This window comes from Nothoprocta perdicaria, unplaced genomic scaffold, assembly GCF_003342845.1.
Source record: "Nothoprocta perdicaria isolate Ctin4 unplaced genomic scaffold, notPer1 scaffold_143, whole genome shotgun sequence".
Lineage (NCBI taxonomy): Eukaryota > Metazoa > Chordata > Aves > Tinamiformes > Tinamidae > Nothoprocta > Nothoprocta perdicaria.
In genome coordinates, this window is record NW_020454572.1 from 1,281,963 (window position 1) to 1,292,234 (window position 10,272).

The 10,272-nt window shown below is 57.9% G+C and overlaps 1 protein-coding gene across 1 annotated transcript; it reads left to right on the top strand.

The window, feature by feature from the left end:
• The first annotated feature begins 2,586 nt into the window (after positions 1–2,586).
• GOT2 (glutamic-oxaloacetic transaminase 2) lies at positions 2,587–8,964 on the top strand. The gene is made up of 10 exons (XM_026034345.1): positions 2,587–2,630; positions 3,250–3,406; positions 4,813–4,941; positions 5,417–5,476; positions 5,597–5,758; positions 6,042–6,146; positions 6,570–6,720; positions 6,857–7,022; positions 7,934–8,084; positions 8,524–8,964. The coding sequence occupies exons 1-10, from the start codon at positions 2,587–2,589 to the stop codon at positions 8,644–8,646; spliced, it is 1,248 nt and encodes a 415-aa protein (XP_025890130.1). The 3' UTR covers positions 8,647–8,964.
• Positions 8,965–10,272: the final 1,308 nt, after the last annotated feature.

Here is a 10,272-nt window from a genome sequence, read left to right on the forward strand (position 1 = left end):
GCTGCCGGCGGAGGGCGCGCCGATTGGCCGGCCGAGGCGAGTCGGGGGGCGCGCGCCGCCGCCGCCCGCTCTGATTGGCTGCGGCCGGGCGGGGGGTGGGCGCTCGGCGCCGCCCGCCTGCCCTTGAGGGGCGCCTCAGAGGGCGCCGCGGGAGGGGGGCGCCTCGCGGCGCGATTTTCCCGTTTTTCACTTATTTCTTTGCCCAGCTCCGTCCCCGTCGCAGCAGGCCGGTCAGGGCCCTGGGTCGCCCTCGTCTCTGGTGCCGCAGAGAGCGGCCCCGCCGGGAGCAGGGCAGGGGTGGGGAGATGTGAAGCGATCCAAAGGGGCCCTTAGACACACAGGTAATTAGCGCAGGTAATTAGCGGCAGGCGACAGCCCCGGGTCTGCCCTCCTGAGGTCCCACAGGCCCGCGGTGTTAAACACTCCTCTTTGTGGGACGTTCACCACAACTGACTGAGTTCCTCAGGCTCGCCGGGGCTGTGGCAGCAGGAGCGGCCTGCCGGCGTTGCCCTTTCCTTAAATAAATATTGGTTTAGCCGTGGGAGTGCRGAGAGAGTCGCCTTTGGCCTGCCCGGCCGGCCCCGACTAGCGGGGCGGCTCTCGGGGCCGCCTCGGGCCCAGGTTTAGGAGTTGGGCGTCTCCTGGGGCTGCAGCTCCGGGGATGCGTGTGGCCGGAGGAAACCTGGAGGAGAACGTGCCCTGGGGCCTGGCCTCGCCCCGTGAGGGCTCTGCTGCTTGGGCCCCAAGCGCCACGTGCGTTTCCTAAGGCCACTGCCGTCCTCTGCGGGTCCTGGTGCGTGATCTTGCCCTTTCTGTCGCATTAGGCACGTAGCTGTGCACTGAATTGGCTCAAAAGACCGGCCTGGCTGAAAAATAATCCATTAAAACCTTTTTTTTTTTTCAGCAGCATCAGTTTTTGCAGCACCTTTTCCACAGTGTGGCCTGTGGGTGACAGAGACTACTTGAACTGCTCAGCGTCTAAATACAGCCTCAGGACACCCACGTTCGAGTCCAGAAGCTGAGGAAAATGCCATTTTTGGCTTGCATTCAATATCCCTCAATTAGTTCAACCACAGCTTAAACTTGTTTTTGTTTATACTTGTGCACTGAAATACATCCAGCCTTGAAGTACAGGCAGAGAGGACGTGCAGTTTGTAATTTTGACCTTTACTCAGCACTAGCAGTGTTTTAGTTGCTGAAAATATAGTGCAGTGCAGAGACACTGCATTAAGAAAAAAAATAGGTGCTTACAATAGCACAGGGGTAGTTACATATTGGAATTTGGAGCCTTGTTGGATTTCTTGTCCCAAACCCCCATCAGGGTCTCTCTGGGTATCCCCATGTGTTCGGACAACCTGATCTGAACTGTTTCCCATCTCTTTGCCAGCTCAACTCCCTGTAAAAAGCGGAGTCTTTCTTTAGCCTTCACCTCAAACCCCCTGGGCTAAGAAGGGGAAAATCAGCCCTAAACCCACCCTTCATTGCCTTAAGCTGACAGAAGCAGCGGCTCCTGCTTAACTCGCAGGAGTGCTGGAGCTTAGGGGATGCTGCGGGATTCGTGTCACTCGCAGCGGTCGCACTGGAGCCCAGTGACCCGCTTAAGCGCTTGCAGGATTGGGAGCTCAGTGCCTCAAGCCCCGTAAGCGGCTTGGTGGGAAGTGCAGCAGAAAGGTGCTGCTGTCTCCCCTGCAGAAGCAGCAGCCTTTGGAAAGGGATATTGGAACTACTGCAAGCCCCCGGTACCAAAATAATCGTAGATTACCTGAAATACTAGATTAGGTGCCAAATTAGGTACTGAAATAATCCTAGCCCCTAAAACCTGCGTGGGGGCTTTGCCTGCAGAGCCCCCTTGGGGTTGGGCCCGCGTCCTGGTCGTCTCCCTGCTCCGAGTTTCTGCCTTGCTTGTGTCCCTGCAGGGGTAGGTGTCTGCCACGGCTGACTCATGTCCCTTTGAGCCAGGAACTTAACGGGTCTTAATTACCTCTCTGGTTAGCAGCCTAGAAAAGGCTAAACCCGCCTTCCATTTTTAAGATGCCCARGGGGTGTTGCCTGTACACGTCCACTGCCTTTTTTCATAGGAACACTGTAATTGTGAGGAGAGAATTCAATTTGAAGAGGACARACCCTGTCAGGTTCAGATGAGAGGTAAAGCGCATGTACGTGCGTGCAGAGCAATATATGTGGTGACTGAACTGGGTCTAAACAGACCTCAAAMAGGGCCTGACTGGTGGGGGAAGGCGAGTTCTGCTGGTCCTATGGGTGCAGTGAGGGGAGTCTGGCTGCTTGGGGCTGGTTTGAGGCCCCTGTGTTGCCTGGGGCAAGGTTGGATCTCAGGATGTCATTTCTGGATAACAAAAGGCCGTTATCCTGCTGCAGAGCCATCTCCTCAAATCCTCCCCCGGGGGAGCCAAACCCGGCGGCAGGGTCTGGGAGCTGAGCTCAGGTGGCTGCTGAAGCCATCCTGCCCCCGAGAGGGACGTCAGCCCCTCGCACCTCTCTTCTTGCAGCGTTTGATTGCAGCATCCCTCTTGAGGGAGCCGCAGTTTGTAGCAAACGGTATTTCCCTTCCGTATCCTAGGACAGCCAATGTTCCTGAAGAAGCAGATTGGTTTTCRGGGCCCAGAGCCCTGGTGGGAGTTGGAAGAGGCTCAGTCTTCACGTTTCACTCCATAACTTGGAGCTGGACAAGCTTCCCTAGGGARCTAATGTGCAGCAAGGACCGAGCCCTGGAAAGGTGGCAGGTGATSAGAGAGTGGGAGAGCTTGAGGCTTCTTTGAGCCTTTATGGTGTCAGCGTGTAAGGAAAATGGGACCATTTCTACCCATTAATGATTTAGATGAAGCCATTTATTTTTCAGTCACGTTAAACTGAGACTTTTTTGTCCATTTTGCAGCCTAAAAGGCTAGGTTCCTCTTGAGGTGTCCTCCCTAGCTGTTGGTGCACCCCTGAAGGGTGCTGCTTGCTAGGAAATGTGTGTGTTATCGTGTCGGGTTGCAGTGACGCTGCCTAGGAGAGTAGGTGGGTGACACGTGGGGTGCAGGGCAGGCCAGCATGTGCTTATTTACCCTGCAAACCTCCACCTTGTTAAGCTGCTGCACGTTTGCTTGTGGGTTAATGAGGGAACGCGCTCGCTTGGACTCGCTGCAGGTTTTGGCCTGGTCTGTGAGGAACAGGAGGAAAACACAGGTCCGTGGTGTTTGGATGGAGGCTCCTTAGCTGCTCGCGCCTAATCCTGGTTTCTCCCCTCAGCTCATGGTGGTCTCACGTGGAGATGGGTCCCCCCGACCCTATCCTGGGTGTGACGGAAGCCTTCAAGCGCGACACCAACTCCAAGAAGATGAACCTGGGCGTCGGGGCGTACCGGGATGACAACGGAAAGCCCTACGTGCTCAACTGCGTTCGTAAGGTGAGCCCTGCTGCTCGACGGGCAGGATCGCATCCCAGTGCCGCGGGGGGAACRCGGAGGGCGCCACGAGCAGTCCCCAGGCTGGGTTTGCCCATTGGTCCTTACAACACGCTTTGTCTCTACTAGAGCAGGACCCTGTTGCTAAATGTCTCCATTAGCAGAACTAATGCCACAGGGAGACAGTGGAGCCATCTCTTCTGGAAGGAAGAATAGGAAAAGGGCGTCTCACTCCTATCTGAGTAAATCTAACTTGTTGCTGCCTTCCCCAAGCCCTCTAATTGAGCTCTCCTTTGTGCTCAAAGGTGATTCTTGTGGATAGCCCCGTGTTCCTTTGGCCAGCCTGCAGGGGAGGGAAGAACCAGCATTGCCCCTTTATTGGATTAGAAATTCTGCTGAACCTTTGTTACCAGTTTGTCCATAAGCCAGTCTGAAACTGCTTTCAGTCGGGGAACTGGATGTGGATACTGCCCTTGAGAGGATTATGGAGAAGGTTAGGGGAACTTTGCTGGAGCCTTTCAGAGCTGGGAGTATAGAAATGAGCTGATAAATAGCTGTTAACTGGCTGCCCTCCTTGCAACAGGGAGGGTGCCTGGCCCATGTTTCTTGTCTGCCAGGATTTGAAAGTTCCTCTGCTACCCCTGCAGCCCAGGCACAACCACAGAGCCTGARTGGTGGCACAGAAGGAGCTTCCTGCAGGCATCTCTGTGCTGCCAGTCTCCCTCCAGCTCCTCTAGGAGCAGGAATACAGTTCCCAGAGCACTTGGGATGCCTCTCTGTCACTGTCTTTTCCTTTAGGATGGCTCACAGTCCACTGTGCTTGCTGCCCCTTGTATTAGATAAGGACGTTGGTTGTTTTCCTTGTGCTAGGTCCACTTGAAAGGAATTGAAAGCAGGTTAATATTTAGGTGGGCTAGGGCTGAGATTAGCAAGGCTGGGGGAAGCCCAGCCTAGGAGACAGGGGAAGCAGCTTTCAGGTAGGCTGCTTTCAGAAAGGGCTGAAGTTCCTGGGGATGTCAGTGCCAAGGGTACCCTACCTCACTTTGGCATGTATCTCCCTTGAGAGTCAGCCTCTGCTGTTAGGTAACAGCCAGGTTTCCCCTTGCAGGACTGTTCTAGCTTCAGCCAAGCAAAACRTGTCCCTGGGCAGCAGCATTAGCTGCTATCCGGTGCTCTCCTCTAGCACCTGGTTACCCAGCTCTGCTGCGCTGTGCTGACCAGCACGGAGGGCCCTCGCTCACAGTGGGAATCTTGCCCTCGGGAAGCAGTGAGATACCTGCAGATACCATGCTGGTTTTCCAAACTCCTCTCCCACAAGATCCTTTGTTGCCTTGGAGCAGCAAATGGGAAGAGATCCTGAGCTGGGCGCTGTGAAGCCTTGCATATCAAATGGGTCTCCTTCTTTGCAGGCAGAGGCACAGATAGCGGCTAAGAAGATGGACAAGGAGTATTTGCCCATTGCGGGGCTAGCGGATTTCACCAGGGCATCAGCAGAGTTGGCGCTGGGAGAAAACAGTGAGGCCTTCAAGAGCGGCCGGGTAAGGAGCACGCTGGAACCTCGGGGGTGGGCAGTGCTGCTCAGTCCCTATGTGTGTGCCGGGGAGGAGTGGAAGGGCTGGCCTGGATACTGCTCCCCGTAGCCACAACAGTAATYGCTGCCTCTACAAACTGTGGCAAACCAGCCCTTCCTGCGGACTCAAGCTCCCTTAAGTCCCACCTCTCTGCCCTGGTAGGGTATTAACCAGCATGGACTCAGCCCCAGAGCTCAGCTCTGCTGGAGGGCATATTGAAGGAATGTGTCAGGGTTGGGAGAGGGGGACGCACATTGCCAGGGCACAGCTGTGGGTTAATGAGGACGGAGTCTGAAAATTGGACTCACTGATCCATGCGGCGCCTTCCCCTGTGTCCCTTTCTGAAGGAGCTGTTGCTGGGGAGTGCCTACACCTGCCAAAGCTCGTGTAGGGAGCTGTGTGGTGTCAGCTCAGACTCGTCTATCTGTGTCTTCTCTTGCAGTATGTCACTGTGCAGGGTATTTCTGGAACTGGATCTCTGCGAATTGGAGCCAATTTTCTGGTGAGTCTMTGGCCAGTGAAGGAATGAAAGGAATCTTTCTTCGGGAGCTGAGGTTTCAGGTTTTTCTGGATTCCTGAAGCTGTTCAGTTTACTTGAACGTGCTCTCCTTCTCTTGGTCAGCAACGGTTCTTCAAGTCTAGTCGTGATGTGTACCTGCCCAAACCATCGTGGGGCAACCACACACCCATCTTCCGTGATGCTGGCCTGCAGCTTCAGGCTTACCGCTACTACGACCCCAAGACTTGCAGCCTTGACTTCTCAGGAGCCATGGATGACATTTCCGTGAGTTGCCTTGGTGGCCTGGATGCTGGAGGTGGTGTGGGAGGTGTGTAAGCCTTTTACTTTAGCCTGAATGTGACAGGGAGCCTGGTGACATGGTATCAAGACCAGAGACTTTGTAGGGCTTCTTACACCTGTAAGAGCAAGAGACATCTTGTATTCTTGTTCCTCCAGAGCCCTGGCATGGCAGGGCCTTCTAAGCTGTCTTTGTGGCTACACAYGTGCCTAGGCAAAGAAGAGACTCCAGATACCATTAATCATTCATTCTCTGTAACATCTTTCCTAGAAAATTCCAGAGAAGAGCATCATCCTCTTGCATGCTTGTGCTCACAACCCCACCGGCGTGGATCCCCGTCAGGAGCAATGGAAGGAGATGGCTGCTGTGGTGAAGGTGAACGGGGGAGGGTCCTGGTGGTGCTGTGCTATTCCTGTGAAAGATGTGGCTCTGGGATTTCATGGACAGCGTTGGGTCTCTGCTGAGCTGCTGGCTACGGGTGTCTCGTTCCTGCACCAAAGATGGGAGTCAGCAAGGGTGGCCATTCAGGTCCAGCTCCCAGCTGACCATTGGGAGCCCTGGTAGCCCAGGTCCAACAGTCACTGTGGACTAGACACCTTCCCAGGGAGAGTGGGGAGCACAACAAGGCTGGAAGAGCAAGCTGTGATCCTGGGGCTTCTCCTGATGCTGCTCTGTTTGTGGAGGACCACAGCCACAATGGAGCAGGCTGCTGCCCTGCTTCCTGCAGCGTGGGAAGCTGGAGGGCACAGGAGGGGTGTCCAGCYGTCTCCATGACGCTCTGTCCCTCTTCTCTGGCAGAAACGGAACCTCCTTGTGTACTTTGACATGGCCTACCAGGGCTTTGCCAGCGGGGACATCAACCGGGATGCCTGGGCTGTACGGCACTTCATCGAGCAGGGCATCAACATCGTGTTGGCACAGTCCTACGCCAAGAACATGGGGCTGTACGGTGAGCAGGGAGGCGCTGGGTGGACCCTCTGCCCTTAGCCATCAGCTAGTGTCTTTGCAGAGATGCCTGATAGGCTCCTGGTCCCCACTGCTCCTTGTGCCCATTGTGGAGTGTTAAGGGGTCCCATTTTTTTCAGGGGAGCGTGTGGGCGCTTTCACGGTGATCTGCAGTGATGCCGAGGAAGCCAAGAGGGTGGAGTCGCAGCTGAAGATCCTCATCCGTCCCATGTATTCCAACCCGCCCATCAATGGAGCCCGCATCGCCTCCCTCATCCTGAACAGCCCTGACCTGCGGAAGGAGTGGTGAGACGGGAGCGCCAGGGCTCGCGGGAGCCGGCAGGGACGTCTCGCCGCGGTGGCCGCGCGTGGCGCTTGCCGCTCGGCGCCGTCCTGGTGCCTGCCGCTTCAGCGGGGCCCACAGCAGCACAGGTGCTCCTTTGCCCCACAGGAACAGGGGCCTGCTCGGACACCTGTGTCCCAGCATCAGCTGAGAGCAGCCCAGCCCAGCGCGTGGGGGCTCCTCTCTGATGCTGGGGTGGAAAGCGCTGATGGGGATAAAGCTCTGCCGGGATCTAAAGCTGTGGGAGCTGCATGTTCCCGCAGGGCAGCAGGCTAAGGCATTGCAGCCACTTAATACCTCTCACGTGGGGGAAGTGGGAAGCAGGAAGCTTAAGCCCCTTGGGAATAAGGTAGAGGAATGTAACCCGCGCAGCCCAAGCCTGCTCCCTGGTGTGAGCGTGGGCTCTCGCAGCCCCTCGGTGCTGTGGCCCCGCGGGCAGCTGGCCCTGCAGAACAGAGGCTGCCTCTGTGTTGTYGCCTTGCTGGGAGCGGCTCCTTTGGCATCCTGGTGCTCACGCCTTGTGCAAGGCCCGGCAGAGATGTCTCCCCAAGTCACTGCCTGCCCTGGGAGCCTCCCCATTTATGCCCAGATCCTCTCCTATGTCGTTTTGGGCCGTGCTGCCAAGAGCCTTCCAGCTCTCCYGTGGTTTTTGGAAGCGAGAGGTGCAAGACTCTGTTAATACTGAGTCTGCCCACCAGTAGCAGCAGCCCCTGTCAGATGCCAGGAGGAAGGAGCAGCTCCCCAGGGGAGCAGGGGGTTCGTGCCTGGGCTTTGCTCTGCAGGGGTCGAGGTCTGCTTCCTGGGGGCAGCTGCAGAGGGGGCAGTGTCTGCATTCCCAGCTGTGCTCCGAGTGATTCCTGGCTTGGCTCCCCAGGCTGGTGGAGGTGAAGAGCATGGCTGACCGGATCATCAGCATGCGAACTCAGCTYGTGTCCAACCTCAAGAAAGAGGGATCCTCCCACAACTGGCAGCACATCACCGACCAGATTGGCATGTTCTGCTTCACAGGGCTGAAGCCTGAGCAGGTAAACACCGTTCCTGTCACCTCAGGATGCTGTTTGTCATCATCTTCAGAGGGATTTTCACTGCAGGTGCTTAAATGAGCCCATAGGAGCCATCCACCCTCTGTGAGGTCCTGCAACACTGGAGCATGTTGGGGACCTGTGTCCTGCCCTGCTCCCTGCCATGCTCACGGGGTTTCAAAGCAAATGTAGCCAGCTTATGTGTGAAAGGAAGCAGTCACCTAAAGCCACTCTGTGGTGACCTTTAGGGTCTGCTCAAGCCAAGTGACTGTCCTGGCTGAACATCTGACACCCTTGAGTATTGCCCAAGAGCTGAGCAACRTCTTTCACTTCCCAGTCCGGCGCTGCTGGCTCTGCAGGTCTGTGCTGTGGCTGCAGCRTCTGCTGGCCCCAGCTGCCAGCAGAGCTTTGGCTGCCCCTGAGCTCTGCCCTTTCCTCACAGGTGGAGCGACTGACCAAGGAGTTCTCCATCTACATGACAAAGGACGGCCGAATCTCTGTGGCGGGAGTCACGTCAGGCAACGTGGGCTACCTGGCTCACGCCATCCATCAAGTCACCAAGTAAAGACAGAGGTGTGCTTGGGAGCTGTTGGCCTTCCCTTCCCCRGTCTCTTGCTGCTTGTGGAAGAGCGGGAGAGGAAGGCAGCACAAGCAGAAGGCTTCCACCCACAGCACTTCAGGCTGCTGCTGAATGTATCTTGTAGATGAATCATTGTAGAGGCCTAGTTGAAATCCCCCTACGCTGCCAAGCAGGGGCACCATTGCTGGCTTCTACTGCCATCAGAACCATTCACCCCTGCGGTTCATGCTACCTCCCTCTGCCCCAGCACCCCTCTGCATCGGAGGAAGCAAATGGCCAGCGCTGCGGCACCTGTTGGCACCACGAGTGCATCCCYGTGCTCGTTCCTCCGTGAGGAGGTGTCCTGAGGCCGCGTGGGAGGGCTGCTCAGCTGCCCTGCCACCTCCTGAGCCTGCCCGTGCACCCTGCAGCCTCCRTGCTCCTTGCCCTGGCAGCTGGGCCTTGGGCTGCCCGGGGGGCAGGTGGCACCCAGGCTGACAGCCCGGACCAGGGTTCTGGGAGCTTGTCCCTGCTGCACTGCACCGTGCTCTCGGGCTAGCCCTGTCCGGCGGGGAGTCTCCTCTCGGGTGCCCTTCGTGGTGGTGGTTGGTGCCTGAGGCCCGTTCCATCCCTCTGAGCCTGCCTGGTTCTCCTGGCTTCACTCCCGTACTCTGGGGTGAAACAGCTCCTTGCCCCTCAACAAGAACATGCTCTGAAAACTACTGTGTTGGTCTCAGCCTCTCCTCTTCCTGTATTGGCCCCACCAGCCTGTCGCCGATCCCTGATCCTGTTGGCCTGGCACAGAAGAGGCTGTTTGTGTCCCAAAGTGGTGGGCCAAGACGTGGGGTCCCCTACGTGTGCTCTTGCATTAGGGTGTCCTGTGCTCAGCCGTGCTGCTGCTCCTGGAAGGGAGGGAAAGATCCTGAGGGAAGTCTGGGAGGGGACAACTTGGAAATCATCCTCTCGTTTTAAACTGAGGCCGGAAAGGAAGCCCAGGACTCGGATCTTTCAYCCAAGCAAGGTGACAGGGCTGGAGGAGCTGGAGCTTTCCTCCCACGCCAGTGCTGCCTCATCCTGTCCTTTCCACGTACCAACCATTCCCCTCAGGAGCTTGACAGTGCAGCGGCTAGTGTGTRTTCCAGGGATCCCCCGTAGCCAGAGCACACTCCCCACGTGCCCCCTGTCCCCAAGGCACCAGACCCTGGGTTAGAGCCCTCCAGGTGGAGGGCAGGCTCGTGGAGCCCAAGGGGCAACCTCCTCCGTTCAGCGCCCTTGCTTGCCCGGGGGCTCCTTGCCCCGTGCCCGGCCGCGGGAGCAGGGTGCGACGGGGGGGTCCCGCTGCGGCTGCCGCCGTCCCGCGGCTCTCGGGCCGCTCTTCTCCGCCGCACCGGGGGCTGCAGCGGAGCTTTCTGCGCCGCAGACTCGTCCCCGCCGAGCCGCGCTGCGCCCGCCGCGGCTGAGGCCGCTGTGCCCGGGAGCTGCAGCGGGGCCGGGGCCGCAGCCCGCGCCCCGGGGCCTCCCTGCCTCCCTCCCCGGGCCTCTCTGCAGCCCCGACAAAGACGGAGCCGGCGCTGGGCGCCGCCTGCCTCGTCCCGCGGGGAGCGCGGGGGCCGCGGCCGTTCGGGCCGGGAC